Below are 15,752 nucleotides of genomic sequence, written 5' to 3'. Positions count from 1 at the left end.
TGCACAAGTGTAGCAGACAGTGAAGATATGGGAGGGCTCAGGCTAGCAACACTTGTACAGAAGAGATACAAAAAGGTCCAGTGGAAAATAAAAGTTGCGGCAAACTTGAAGATGGCATGAATTTGGGGCACCTGGGTGGCTCAGTTGGTTAAGCATCTGACTTTGGCTCAGGTCATGATCTCACAAGTTTGTGGGTTCGAGCCCCATGTTGGGCTCTCTGCTATCAGTGTGGAGCCTGCTTTGGATCCTCTGTCCCCCTCTCTCTGCCCCTGCCCCGCTTGTGCTCTCTCTCTCTCTGTCTCTCTCAAAATAAACAAATTAACGTACAAAAAAAAAAAAAAGAAAATGGCATGAACTTTAAGTGTGCTCCCTTTCCCACACACAGATCCACTGCAGAAGATAAAACACAGTCTCGAGATGGTTTAGTATAGCCCCTGTGAAATCGTTGACCACAGAGCTACAGGGACACAGAGTTCATCCTTAGGAAAGCAGGCTTAAAAAAAAAAAGAATATGACAAAAATACGACCAGATAAATCAGCATGCATACATCATTGGGCAACATGTTTCACAGATCCACCCCAGCCAGATTACTAAATAGTGAAAAAAATCAGCAACAATTACCTTCAGGGGAAAAGTCAGAATCCAGGGTTGCTACAATATATTATCCATCCAAAATTTCCAGTTTTCAAGAAAAAGTTATGAAATATACAAAGAAATAGGAGAGAATGACCTATACTGTGTAAAAAAATCAGTCATATAAACTGTCTCAGAGTGTCTCCAGATGTTGCAATTAACAACCAAGTCTTCAAGGCAGCTATTATAAGTATATTCAAAGAAGTAGAGGAAAGCATGAATAAAGACTTAACGGAAAGTATGACAAAAGTGAACAAACTAGTCATTTTCAAGAAGGAAGTAGAAATTATAAAAAGAACCACATGGAAATTTTATGATTGAAAGTACAATAAGTGAAATGAAAAATTCACTAGAGGGACTCAACAGCAGATTCAGGATGGCAAAACAAACAATCAGTTAACATGAAGATTGATCTATACAAATTGTTCAATCTGAAGAACAGACAGAAAAAAGATAAAAGTAAAATGAACAGGGATATGTGAGGCAACATCAAGATTACCAACATATGCATAATATGAATCCCAGTAGGAGAGGTGAAAAAGAAAGGGACAGAACATTCTCTTTTTTTTAAGCTTATTTATTTATTTTTGAGAGAGAGAGAAGGGTGCATGCACATGAGCTGGGGAGGAACAGAGAGACAGGGAGAGAGAGAATCCCAAGCAGACTCTGCAGTGTCACTGTGGAGCCAATGCAGGACTCAGACTCATGAACCATGAGATCATGAACTGAGCCGAAATCAAGAGTTGGACGTTTAACTGACTGAGCCACCCAGGTGCCCCTGGGACCGAACATTCTTAACAAAAAAAAAAAAAAAAATTCACGAATGTAACACAAAAGGTCAAAAGGTTCATACTAGAAATAAAACGGAGTGAAATACTAATACATGCTGCAGTATGAATGAACAAGAGCATTATAAAAATGTTGTGACAGAAGCCAGATGCAGAAGACCACATTTTGTAGGATTTCATTTATAGAGAATGTCCAGAATGGGCAAATGGATAGAGACAGCAAGTGTATTAGTAGGTGCCAGGGGCTGGAAGGAGGTTGAATTGGGAGTGACTGCTTAATGGATGTGGGCATTATTTTTAGGGTGATGGAAATGTTCTAAAACTGGATGGTAGTAATAGTTTCAAAACTCTGTAAATGTACCCCACATCATTGGATTTTACATTTAAAATGGTTGATGTGTGTGTTACTTAAATTATACTTCAGTGAAGCTGTTTCAAAAAGAAATAGTAAACCAACAATAAAAATGAAAATAAAAGATCAGGAGCATTGACTCCCTGAGTAACATTTTTCCCAAACAATAGGTAACCTAGACTTGATAATTTGCAGTTACAAAAATTAATAATTACAACTATATAAATTATTTTACAGTTTACATGGTGCTTTTTCATATGTATTATTGGACTCCTCTGCCGGCACTCTTAGGGAGGAAGGGCATTTAGCCTTTATTGTGCAAAAGGAAGAGAGGTTAGCTCATTTATCTAGTGTCCTACAGGAAATGACACAAGATGGGCCCAAACTCAGACTTCCTGACTCCAGGTTCAGCGCCCTTCCTACTACATTATGCCAAAGCTATTCTCTGTGGTGGCAACCCAATTGTAATTACATTGCATTACTCCCTGTAGGTGAATATGGAAATTTAGATATTAGAAGAGGGAATCACAGAGGTGAAAATTGCAGCTTAATCTGTGCTGTGTTCTTACTGAGTATTTGTTGGTAAAGGAGGCTGAGGACATCTAGTAAAATTCCTGCTTGTGACCTGCACCATGGTGCAGAGACCTGTGTCAAACTGATCACACATGACCAGCAATACTAAGTCAGTTCTGGCTCTCGTTCATCTGGAATGTCTAGTAAATGCAAAATGTGGCAGGCAGGGGAATTGTGTTGCAGACTGACACCTTATAAGTAAAAGGACTAGAATCTGTGACCCTCATATAGCAAAGAGATTAAGAGTACAGACTCTTAAGCTGGACCTTTTGGATTTGACTTCTAGCTTCACTAGCTGTGTGATCTGAGTAAGATTTTTTCTACCTCTATGTCTTTTTCTGTAAAATAGGGAAAACAAATCTCATGAAATTTGTGAGGATTGAAAGCAAACATGGATATAAATTGCTTTAAAAAGTGTCTGGATCTTTGTTCTAGTCCTCTTACTTCTGATAATACTAATAGTAGTAAGAAGAAGAAGCAGCAGCATTATTATTTGAGCAAACTGACAACTTACATTTCCACGAGGGCCTTTCCTCTGGTACTTGTTTTTTAAAACTTTCAATCCTATTGTTTTCATGGGCTCTACCAGAATAGCCCTGTGAGGTTCATAGGATTAATGATAGGTATTTTCCCACTTTATAGTAAGAAAATGGTACCACACTACTTTGTCAGAAAGCTGGGTGAAGAGTGTACATTTTAGGGCTTCTTCTAATATGGCCTGCTGCCTTTGGCATATCGTAGTTCCCCCTTATCTACAGTTTCACTTTCCATGGTTTCCGTTACCCATGGTGGACTGAGTGAGGTTTGGAAGCAGATTATCCTCCTGATGTATCTCACGAAGTCAGTAGTAGCCTAATGCTATGTCACAAGGCCAATGCCATTCGCTGCACTGCATCTCATCATGTAGGCATCTTATCATCTCACACCTTCACAAGAAGGGTGTGTACAATAAGATATTTTGAGAGAGACAGAAAGAGACCACATTCTCATAACTTTTATTATATTATTATAGTTGTTCTACTTTATTATTAGGTATTGTTGTTAATCTCTCACTGTGCCTAATTTAGAAATTAAGTTTTATCGTAGGTATGTATGTGTAGGAAAACACACGGTCCGTATAGGGTTTGGTACTATCCCTGGTTTCAGACATCCACTGGAGATCTTGAAACATATACCCCGTGGATAATGAGGGCCTAATGTATTTAGCATTTGCCTACAGGAACAAAATACTTGGTGCAAACCCCCGCAATCATTATTAACCCCTGAATCCACCTCTACAATTAAGTCACTAAAGGGTCTACATCTTTGTAACATATGTCTATTAACTTGGTGAGCTCCACTTCCATCTAATATTTAACATAAGTGAAAATGAGGTTCAAGTAGTCAGCAGTGAAAATGCTTCTGCTCCCCATTGTTAATTTAGAGAGTGACTGAAAATTCAGAGAGTGACTGAAAATGTACAAATTTCACTGAACTAATGTGGAATGTGGATGGCAATAAAGAGCTATGATTAAAAATTGCTATTTGCAAGCTGTGGAGCAAAGTGGTATCTCTGGTTGTTCAATACCATATTTAAAGCCCATTACTTCTCGAGATACCATGTTAAATTTGATGCTACATTTTAGATAAGTATGTTAATGCTAACATTACCACGAAAGTTACAAAATCCCAATGGATTTCATTGTAAGAAAAATGAATTGAATATGATTGTTTACTTGGTGAAATAAGCAGCGATTGTTCTTTTCCAAAGAGTAAAAAAAGCTTTTATACATTGAGTTATCTTCAATTTTCTCGAAGATTGCTCCCATATTAAGTGTTTAGTTGATTTACATAATCTACCACAACGGGTATTGAAAAGTTATAAAGAGAAAGATAATTTGAAATTACTTTAGGAAGTTGTTGGAGTTCCAAAAGAGATGGTGTCATGGAGATAGATGTCAAAGCGATTCAGATGTAGTATTCTTTTCGGATTACTAAGAGGTAGAGATGTGCTTTGTAGTTATAAGAATTAAAAAAAGTCTCTGCCTCGGTTGAAAATAAGAACTAGGGATTCTGGGCCCTCATTTTGGCATGCTGTTTCCATTCATCTATTGAAGTATTTATCTATTGAAATACTTGACAAATCTTCAGAATCATGATATGTATGATTCTAGTCCCTCAGAACTTTGTCCAGACTCACGTGTGTTTGTGTGTGTGTGTGTGTGTGTGTGTGTTGTATGGGCAAGTTATGGAGTCTAGATTCCCTGAGCAGAATGGAGAATACTAAATGAGAGAAAATATCCTAAATAATTGGTCTAGAGTTCTGGAAGTTGATTTTTCTTTTAAAAACATTTTCCAGGGGCACCTCAGTGGCTCAGTAGTCAGGCGACTGGCTCTTGATTTTGGCTCAGGTCATAATCTCACGGTTCATGAGATTGAGTCCCATATGGGGCCTGATGTCAGACTCTGTGCTGATGGCATGGAGCCTGCTTGGGAGTCTCTCTCTCCCTTTCTCTGCCCCTCTCCTGCTGGATCTCTCTCTCTCTCTCTCTCTCTCTCTCTCTCTCTCTCTCTCTCCCTCAGAAAATAAATGACCTTAAAAAAAATAAAAACATTTTCCAGGTTACTGTTTCTTTGTGGAAGCTGGTGGTGACAGCACCAAATTTTACATTCATAATTCTCTCCACTTGTCTCAAGTGATCTAGCATCAGTGTCCATAAAAATGTCCAAAAATAATGAGAAAAAACTAAAGATACAGGCAGCCAAAAAAAACACAAAAAACAAAAAACAAAAAACAACAACCCAGCATCTACAGAGAGAGAGAGATGTGAGATTAATTAATCATCACTCTTTAGTTGTGGAATGAAGAGACTTCATTTTCCTCTTTCAAAATGGCCTAAAAGAGCCAGCCGAGGCACCATGAGGACATCCACTGCAGCTGTTCTCACAACTGAGTCAAATCCCTTTTGGAGGAGTATTTTTCCAGGAGGGACCTTTCATCCTTCCTTTGTAAGATTTTAAAAATGCTAATAGAACAGTTAGCTTAAACAAGCACACGCGAACCAATGCAGTGAACACAATTTCATTTCAACTCTTGAGTGTTATCTCTTTGATATAATAGGATATGCATGTAGCACAAAGCAGTCTACTTTGAAAGTCATCATTTCCTGGATAAGAAGCCCCATATGCAGCACATAAAATTCTCAGCCTATCTCCTGAAAAATGATGATTTATTTCTCTCTTTATTTACTAAAATATTACGGTTGTGTCCATGAGACAGACACCAAAATAACCAGCCAATTCCACAACAAAATGAAACTACTGCTTTAAGCTTTATGTACCTATCTGGGCTTTCATCACACGCAGCTTGATGGTTTCTTTTATATATTAGAATTTAGTCAAACTACGATTTGTTTTGTGAATAACTAAACGAAGTCAATCAAACAGCCACCCAGTAATTAGATACTAACAAATTGTTTTTGGAAAAACTCTTGGTTTTAGTAAGTTTGTCATATTTTTCTAAAACATCTCCTTTATATCCAGCCAGTGATGATGCTTTCCTTTTAGTATAAAGTTCACTCATCTAAAAAGGACCCAAAAAAGGACAAACAAGAGACTATGAAAGATAGTTTCAGCAAATATTATGGGTAAAGGGTTAATTTATTTGTTACACTGTACGAATATGGTTTAATTAACACACACACACACACACACACACACACACACATTCACATCCCCAGGAGATAAATGCACAAAAGCCTTAAGTAATTCACAACAGTGGAAATAAACCTAGCAGATGCATGCAGAAAAAAATACTTGGCCTCGCTAATAATATAGGAAATGCAAGCCAAAAGAAGATACCTTTAATTTACTTATTTCGAAGAGACATTAAAAATAATAGTCAAGGTTGGCAAGGGTATAATGAGAGGAGACACATTGCCAATGGCAGTGTAAATCATTATAATCCCCCAAAGCCACAAATATGCTCAAACCTTTTGGCTTATTAATTCAACTTCTTGGAATTTACCCTAAGGAAATAATAAAAAATATTGAAGACGTTCGTGTTATCTTCAAATGACTCTAGTTAGAATACTTATAAATGGGGACAGAAAATGTAAATACCCAACAATAGGGGAATGGCTATGTAAGTTATGGTACATCCACTCTACACTGCTATTAAAAGTGATGGTTACAGAAAATCTGTAGAAAAATGCAAAAATATCCAGAGTGAAGGAAGCAACATGAAAAAATGTATGTGTGTATTATGACTGGAAGGAAATGGACCAGGATGACAGCAGTCACTCTTAGAAGCTGGTAGGATAATGGAGGCAGAGTTTGCTTTTACAGCTTTTTTTTTGTTCCTCACAACAGTTCACTGTTTAATCGTTTACTTAAAGAGGGGCACCTGAGTGGCTCAGTTGCTTGAGCGACAGACTCTTGATTTCAGCTCAGGTCATGATCCCAGGGTCATGGGATCCAGCCACACGTAGGTCACCATGCTGAGTGTGGAGCCTGTGTAAGATTCTTTCTGTCTCTCTGTCTCTGTCTCTCTTTCTCTCCCCCCTCTGCTCCTTTTCCCCACTTGCATGCTCTCTCTCTAAACAAAACAAAACACAAAAAAACAAAGAAAGGTAAGAGAAGAATCAGCCAAAAGTTCACTTTCCATTTAAGGGCTTCTTAAGTCCAGTGTTTTCTTTTCTTTTCTTTTTTTTTTTAATTGAAGTATAGTTGACGTACAGTATTATATTAGGTTCGGGTGTTCAATATAGTGATTTCACATTTAGATACATTGTGCAGTGTTTACCGCATTAAGTATAGTTACCATCTGTCACACAAAGTTATTACAATATTACTGACCATATTCTCCCATATTCTCTATGGTGTAATTTACATCCCATGACTTAAATAAATATTTTATAACTGGAAGTTTGTGTCTCTTAATCCTCTTCACCTATTTCACCCATCCCCTCATCCCCTCCCTTCTGTCAACCACCAGTTTTTTCTCTGTATTTGTGAGTCTGTTTCTGTTTTGTTTTGCCTGTTCTTTTGCTTTGTTTTTTAGATTCCATATGTAAGTGAAATCAAATGGTATTTGTCTGTTTTTGTCTGACTTATTTCACTTAGTATAATGTCCTCTAGGTCCATCTGTGTTGCTGCAAATGGCAAGATTTTATTCTTTTTTATGGCTGAGTAATATTTCTCTCTCTCTCTCTGTCCCTGTGTGTGGGGGGGGGTGTGTGTAAGACATCTTTATCCATTCATTTATCAATGAACACTTAGGTTCTACTTCCACATCTTAGCTATTGTAGATAATGCTGCAATAAACATAGAGGTGCATTTATCTTTTTGAATTCATGTTTTTATTTTCTTTGGGCAAATACCCAGAATCAGAATTGCTGGATCATATTGTATTTCTGTTTCTAATTTTTTGAGGAACCTCCATACTGTTTTCCATTATGGCTATACCAATCTACATGTCCCCCAGTAATGCATGTGTTCCCCTTTCTCCACATCCTTGCCACCATTTGTTACTAGTCCAGAGGTTTCTGAATGAGTCCATCTCCATTAATGTAAAAGGTCCTTACTGAAGAAAAATTATTATAATAATCCCAAGGAGTACTAACTCCATTTGCTAGGTATTCTCCAGGTACTGGGTGGCTTCATTTTCTCTGTCTTGTGCTCTGAAGAAGGCCAGTTCTCTTTGAGCAATGTCCAGTGTACTCTTTAATTTTTTTCTAGAGTGGAGTACGTCTTTTTGGTGAAGGCTCCAACCTATAAAGAGTTGCTACGTGTAGGACAGGCCTATTTTCCATTTTGAGAGGGTGTATATATGATTAATAATAAGAAATGGAAAGAAAATAACACGATAGAGGAACAGGTAGGGAGTTTATTTCCAGTACATAAATATATACACTTACCAATGGATTCAAAAGTAATATTTTAGTTATACTACCCCATAATTGATGGGAATGTATATGAAGGTTTGCGAAGAGGGAGAGGAAAGGAACAGAGGAGAGAGGAGGGGAGGGGGAGTGATAAATAATGTAAACTTGGCTTTGAAGAAACCCACCATTTTTGGTAGTTTTTTAAAAAGTTTTCATTTAAACTCCAGTTAGTTAACATACAGTGTAATATTAGTTTCAGGTGTTCAATATAGTGATTCAACAACTCCATACATCATCCAGTGCTCCATTACAAGTATCATCCTTAATCCACATCACCTATTTAACCTATCCCCCCACTCGCCTCCCCTCTGGTCATCATCAGTTTATTCTCTATAGTTAAGAATCTGTTTCTTGGTTTCTCTCTCTCTCTCTCTCTCTCTCTCTCTCTCTTTGTTTTCCTTTGCTCATTTGTTTTGTTTCTTAAATTCCATGTATGAGTGAAATCATATGGTATTGGTCTTTCTCTGACTGATTTTGCTTCACATAAATCCACCATTTTTTTTTGGCCAGTCTAAGCTTCCCTTCAATTTCATGTACAATCATGAGATTTTAGATCTAGAAGAGCTCTTTAAGATGATCTAATCTCCTTATTACATTTAGAAAAAGTAGAAGCCCTAAGAGAGAGGAGGTGATCTGCCTTAGGCCACTCTGCCGGGTGTCTTCTGAATGACAATGTAGATTAGTGATTAAGAGTGTGGCCTTTGGAGCAGACTGTATGAATTGAAATCTCAGCTCTGCTATTTACTAGCTATGTGACCTTGGCCTAGTCACTTAACTGCTCTGTTCCTTGCTTTTCTTTATGTATAAGATGTACCTACTTCATAGGATGCAATTAGAATTAAAGGAGTTAATGTGTGAAAAACACAACAGTGCCTGGTAGGCCTGCCACCTGAGGACTTCCACCTGTGTTAGCTGTGGCTGTTGTTATTCTTGCTTATTCTGCCATTTCAAGGCCAACGATTTTCACGTGCCAGGTTGTCTCTTCATAACCTTACGGTGGCTGAAGAAATAAACATATACCTCCATGGGTCTTTTCTGAAGTCACCGTGGAGTTTATCTTGTTAGTGAGTAGAAAGTGGAAAACACAAAGGTAAACCACAGGTAGTGACGTGTGAATTTATACTGTGTGATCTATGTGAATGTATCTTCTGCAGTAGAGCAGATAATTGACCTTTGTTTTTTACTGTTTCTTAATAGCTGCATGTGTTTTACTGACACAATTCCTTTTTGATTTTGATTTTTTCTTTCTTCTTTTTTTCTTTTTTTTTAACGTTTATTTATTTTTGAGACAGAGAGAGACAGAGCATGAACGGGGGAGGGGCAGAGACAGAGGGAGACACAGAATCTGAAACAGGCTCCAGGCTCTGAGCGGTCAGCACAGAGCCCGACGCGGAGCTCGAACTCACGGACCGTGAGATCATGACCTGAGCCGAAGTCGGTCGCTTAACCGACTGAGCCACCCAGGCGCCCCGATTTTTTCTTTTTTCAATGTTTATTTTATTTTTGGGAAAGAGAGAGCACAAGTTGGAGAGGGACACAGAGAGGGGTTTACAGAGGATTTGAAGCAGGCTCTGCTCTGACAGCAGGGAGACGATGGGGGCCTCAAACTCATGAACCAGGAGATCATGACCCAAGCTGAAGGCGGGCACTTAACTGACTGAGCCACCCAGGCGCCCCCACAATTCCTTTTTAAAAAAAGTTTATCATTATCAAAATAATAGAGAAATAAGAAAAACTGCTTTGCCGCGAATAGCATTATGTATACTTTTGGTTTTTCTGTGAGTTGACACTGTCTTCATCATGTCTAAATAAATAACACATGCTCGTCAGTGGACCTCCAGGATGCCATGTTGGGCACTGAATGAAAAAGTCAATTAAGCAAATATGAACGTGTCTTTTACCTTAGAGTATTGGAAACAGCATCTTTTGAGAATTATTGTGCTTTCAAACTTTGTTAGGTTTAATGTTTTAAACTTCTGTTACTGTCTTACTTAATATTTTCCTACTTTTTTTTATTTTCAAAAAGTAAACCGTTTGTGAGTGAAGTCAAGCTCTGCCTCACAGGATTTTGGTAAATGTCACGGTTACATACTCTCACGGCCCTAGGCACACAGAGTTGTGCGTCTCCATATCAGGTGCCTAAAGAGAGCTGAATGTATCTTCTGCTACCTGGTCCACACACCCAAATGTTAAGATAAGAAGTTGTGGGGGCACCTGTATCTCAGTCGGTTAAGTATGTGACTCTTGATTTCAGCTCAGGTCAAGATCTTACAGTTCAAGGTATCCAGCCTCTGAGTTTGGCTCCTTGCTTACAGTATGGAGCCTGCTTGGGATTCTTGCTCTCCCTTTCTCTGCCCCTCCCCCACTCGTGCACACGTGCATTCTCTCTCTCTGTCTGTCTCTCTCTCTCAAAATAAACAAATGAACATTAAAAACAGACAAGAAGTTGTGATTGGGGGTCAGGGAGCAGAGAAGGATTACTTTCTCTTGGTTTATACCAATTTGTGGTTTAAAGGAAGATTGCTTCCGAGGACCCTCAATAACCTTGAATCGATGTGACATTCCTAGCTGATTCATAGCTGTGATTAGAACTTCAAGAATGGTTCAAAATAGCTATAGGAATATTTCTCTCTTTCTCTCTCACTCATTCACTCACTCAAGAGTTCACATGTTGCAAATAAACAACATACTGAGGGAAAAGAGAATGTCTGGATTCCCATGCATAAAAATAAGGGTGATTTTAACATCATAAATAATAGTTGCCAGAGCACAACATTAGGCATTAGAAGTGAGATGTTTTTCATTTTCAAATTTAACTTGTTAGGTTTGAATGGTGTTAAGATAAGTGTAAATTCATAACCAGCTAAGACTTAGGCAGGAGTGCTATTTTGACCATACCTCTGCTATGTTAATCCCAATCAGAATAAACCAAACTTGACTGAGAAAGCAAGTGGGAGATGGGAGAGAAAATAAAATGTATATCTGTATATTATAATGGAAAGCATTTTATTAAGTTATTTTTAACTATAAGCTTCTTGATGGATGTTTTTGCATTATCAGTGTCTTTATGTGGAAAATAGCTCTCCACCCCTATTGGGTAAACTTTCATCCTTTAATGAACACAAAACTAATACGTGTTGGCTGAAATGAAATTAGATTAATTTTATTGATGGCTCCTTTTTTGGGTGGAAGTCCCATTCTCTGCTGCAAAGGTGCATTTCTGGAAGTCTACTGTTGATATGTTTCTCACTTTGCACTGTTTGTAGCAAAGTCAGGGTCTAAAATCCAGCCGGGTTTATGAAGCACGTGCTATGGGAACCTAAGAAGAAAGAGATTCAAATTGGCCTTATCACATAGATGCTCAGTAGAATTTTGGTGGTTGTGGTGAGGGTGTTGGCGATGAACAAATAAGCTAAATCAAGTACAGTCTTTCCCAATATCTTTATCTTTGGTGCTCAAACACTACTTTGTCTTTCTTTAGGAGTCCTTTAATCTGCTCTGTAGTAGAGCTGTTTATCACTTGCATTAGACTGTGAATTCCTTGGGGGCACAGACTATGGCCTATTCATTTCCACATTCTCTCTAGCCCTTCTTGTGAATTCTGGGCAATGATGTATTCAATTCATTCAACAAGTATTGATCAAGAGTCTACTATATGCCAGACATCATGCTTATTTGGGGGATGTAGCAGTGAATAAAACAGATAAAAATACTTCATGGGGCTTATATTTTAGTAGAGAGACACAGATGACAGTAAGCAAATAAGCAATATGTATATATATATATATATATGTGTGTGTGTGTGTGTGTGTATATATATATATATATATATATATATATATATGTCACTTGGTGATAAGTGCTATGAAACACAGGAAGGAGGATGAGAAGTGACATTTGTGTGTTTTTTTGGTGGTTTACTATGGGAGGCTGCAAAGGCCCTGAGGTGGAAACATGCCTGTTATTTTCAGACACTTCAAGAAGGCTGGTGCATCTAGAGTGCATGAGGTGGGTGGAAATATCAGGGGATGAGTTTAGAGAGGTTAGGGTAGGGAGAAGTGAACCTTGTAGGGGCCTTGTTGGTCATTGTAAGGACTTTGGCTTTTATTTTGAAGGATAAAAGATGCTATTGCTGCTTCTGAGCAAAGGAGAGACATTGACATGACTTAGATTTTAAAATCTTCATTCTGGCTATAGTGTAGGGAATGTGCTATAAAGAGAGCAATGTTAAAAGCAGCACATCAATTAGGCTATTGCAGTGGTCCAGGTGGGGGATGATGGCTGGAACCAATGTGGTGGTAGTGGGGAAGTGGAGAGATGTCATTGGATTCTGGGTATATTTCAAAGGTAGCACCAGAAGAATTTACTGGTGAATTGCACGTGGGATGTGAATGACAGGGATCGAGGTCTGTGGCCTGAGCCAACAGAGGAATGGAATTCACCATTTACCAAGATGGGAAAGACTGTGAGAGGAGCAAGTTTGGGAAGTGGTGGGAATCACAAGCTCAGATTTGAACATACTAAGTTCGAGATGCCTTTTAGATATCCAGGTAGAGATATTGGGTGGCCAGCTGGATATTCAAGTCTGTGGCTCAGGGGAGAGATTGTGCTGGAGCTCTAAATTGGGGAGTGTATAGGCAGTATGTCTCATGAGATGGCATGAGATTAGACTATTGTTGATTATCAATAGATATTTACTTACAATACTTGATTTGCTTTCTCTCCAAGTATCTTCATTTCTGATATTAATTCAGACCAAAATAGCCATCTCTATAGACCATTTATGGAATTTGTAGGTTAGGAGTTAAATAGTTTCTACTTTGTGTGTGCCTAGAGTAGTGCTAAATGGTATAGGGGATGCAGGGAAGCATAAGACTCCAATTCTGCCTTCAAGATCCTTAACGTTTGATTAGGGAAATAGCACTTTGATTCATGAAACTTTGTTCATACTACAAAACATTAGGTACCGTTGAATGCGTAATAGTCAATCCATACATTTTATTGAGCGATTTCTGTATTCTGTGCGTTTGCTATACATATAATAGGAATTGCAAAAAGCGAGATACCGCACATGATTTAGGAACCACTATCTAGATGTTTGTAGATTTCCTTGAAAATGCATATGGTGAAGAGCTTAAGAAAAACAAAGGAGTCCATTTTACTGCAAATGAAATCATAAAGTTATTTGTGTTTGAAGTAGGTTTTTTAACATTGCACACACACAAAAAAACCCCACCAAGTTGCAAAGTTGCAGCGTTTGATGAAAATAATGATAAAATAATGTAAGAGATGAAGATGAGTACATTTTTACAGGGCTTTAAAATTTTCAGAGGACTTTGACATCTCAGATGGCATTTGATGTTCTCAAACCTCTCTGCGCTAAGTAAGACAGATAATGCCTCTACTTGCCCTAAGAGCCTTAGTGACTTGTAGCTCAGCATTCTGTGGGGGAAGGGGGGTTCTTTCAGTGATTTATCATGAAGTTTTAAAATTTCTATTTCTAAACCCGATTTAGAGCTTGCTGTTCCTATACCAGTATACTCACCAGAAGTGTTGTTTACATCCTCTCGGTACTATGAAGAACAAAAATTTACCGCCACCTAACTCATTAAAAATTCTCTGCAAGCCTGAGGCTCAAAAGCCACAATATGGACACAAAGAGCTCAGTCTCCCTCAAGGACACTTAATTTTGTGAGCCTCTCTCACTCAGAATTCTTCCCTTCTTCAAAACCCCTTTCTTAAATGCAGTTTTAAACCAGAGGTGAGATTGCGGGTTTTTTTTTTTTTTTCTTTTTTTTCCTGAATGTAGTTCCCTTACCAGTTTTCATTTCAAATGTGGGATATGCTGGGTTAGTATTTGTACTCCTAGCCACTTTCGGATCTCAGAATATTTTTTAATCTAACCACTGAATTAACATTTAAAACACGCACACACCTTAGAAGACATTGTCCTTTATCTGCATTCCAATACAAATATTTTTGAAGGCTGTCTCTCTTCCACCTCGAGTATTTTCTGATACCGCAACCTCCCGTTTAATCCTAAGTGCTTGCCAATGTGCGCATGTAACACAGAGTGTTATTATTGCCTCAGGCTAGCTTCTTGTCATCTAGTTTGTCTTTTGCTTCACTCCTTTGATAGTATTATCAGAACCAATTGTGAATCTGCCAGATGCATTTCCTCTCCAAAGGACAAATCTAAGAAGGCTTGTGTTTTTCCTTCTTTTTCAGGACTGCTTACTTGAAAGAAGTTGTTCTTCCTTCTTTTCATGAAATTGACTTTGCTTAATCAGACATGGAGCAAACGGACTGCAAACCCTACCAGCCTCTCTCAAAAGTCAAGCACGAAATGGATCTAGCTTATACCAGTTCTTCTGATGAAAGTGAAGATGGAAGGAAACCAAGGCAGTCCTACAACTCCAGGGAAACTCTGCATGAGTATAACCAAGAGCTGAGGATGAATTACAATAGCCAGAGTAGGAAGAGGAAGGAAGTAGAGAAATCTACTCAAGGTATGTTTTTACTGGATTTTTAGAACTAATATTTCTCACTAGGGAATGCTTGTGTGTGTAAACTTATGTTTTCAAAAACAAATTTGCTGATGTTAACTGGTTAATAATGCGCACTGCTTACATATGCTTAGTGAATTTGTTCATATGCCAATCTGGCTGAGGTTGTAGGTTACATGTGCTTTTTACGGATTATGCATGAATTTAGATGCAACAATCCTCTTATCAGGGCATTCAAAATTTGTCTAATCCTACAAATAGCCATTTACAGACTGAAGGATAAATAATTTATAGTAAGATGAAAAGTAAACAACTAAGTGCTTTTCAAGCCATTGCTTCTTTTTTTTTTTTTTTAAACATTTATTCATTTTGGGAGACAGAGGGAGACAGAGGGAGACAGAGTGCGAGTAGGGGAGGAGCAGAGAGAGAGGGAGACACCTAATCTGAGCTGTCAGCACAGAGCCCCACGCAGAGCTCAACGCAGAGCTCAATGCAGGGCTTGAACTCACAAACTGTGACATCATGACCTGAGCTGAAGTTGTTATCTTAACCGACTGAGCCACCCAGTCTCCCCATAAATATTTGGCTTCTAAAAGAGCTTTATCGGAGACCACCAAACAAAGGTCCGGAAAATTTGTCGTCAGAATGCAAAACTTTGTGCAACATAGTCTTAAGGGAAAGTAAGAACTTCCCTTCTGACCATTGCCATAATGTGGAACAGATCCTTTGGACAGCCTTGGTTTCTTAATTACGGATTGACAAGACTGGTTTTTAAAAAATGTTTATATTTGAGAGAGAGAGAGAGAGAGAGAGAGAGAGACAGAGAGCAAGCAGGGAGAGGAGCAGAGAGAGAGAGTGGGTCAGAGGATCCAGGCAAGCTCTGTGCTGACAGCTTCTGTGCTGACTGCAGTGAGCCTGATGCGGGGCTCAAACTCACGTTCCGGGAGATCATGACCTGAACTGAAGTCAGATGCT

General features: G+C 38.5%; 1 protein-coding gene across 2 annotated transcripts in view; it reads left to right on the top strand.

The window, feature by feature from the left end:
• Nucleotides 1–15,752, top strand: part of TENM1 (teneurin transmembrane protein 1) — a 783,454-nt gene that overhangs the window by 213,657 nt on the left and 554,045 nt on the right. For both annotated transcript variants that reach the window (XM_045472379.1, XM_045472378.1), the window contains exon 3: nt 14,500–14,780. In XM_045472379.1, the coding sequence (XP_045328335.1) occupies nt 14,564–14,780 (217 nt within the window). In that variant the 5' untranslated portion in view covers nt 14,500–14,563. The remainder of the gene's footprint in view (nt 1–14,499; nt 14,781–15,752) is intronic.

The sequence above is a fragment of the Leopardus geoffroyi genome, chromosome X (genome assembly GCF_018350155.1).
Source record: "Leopardus geoffroyi isolate Oge1 chromosome X, O.geoffroyi_Oge1_pat1.0, whole genome shotgun sequence".
NCBI classification, from domain to species: domain Eukaryota; kingdom Metazoa; phylum Chordata; class Mammalia; order Carnivora; family Felidae; genus Leopardus; species Leopardus geoffroyi.
The sequence above is the reverse complement of the archived record's forward strand: the minus strand, read 5'-3'. Positions and strand labels throughout refer to the sequence as shown.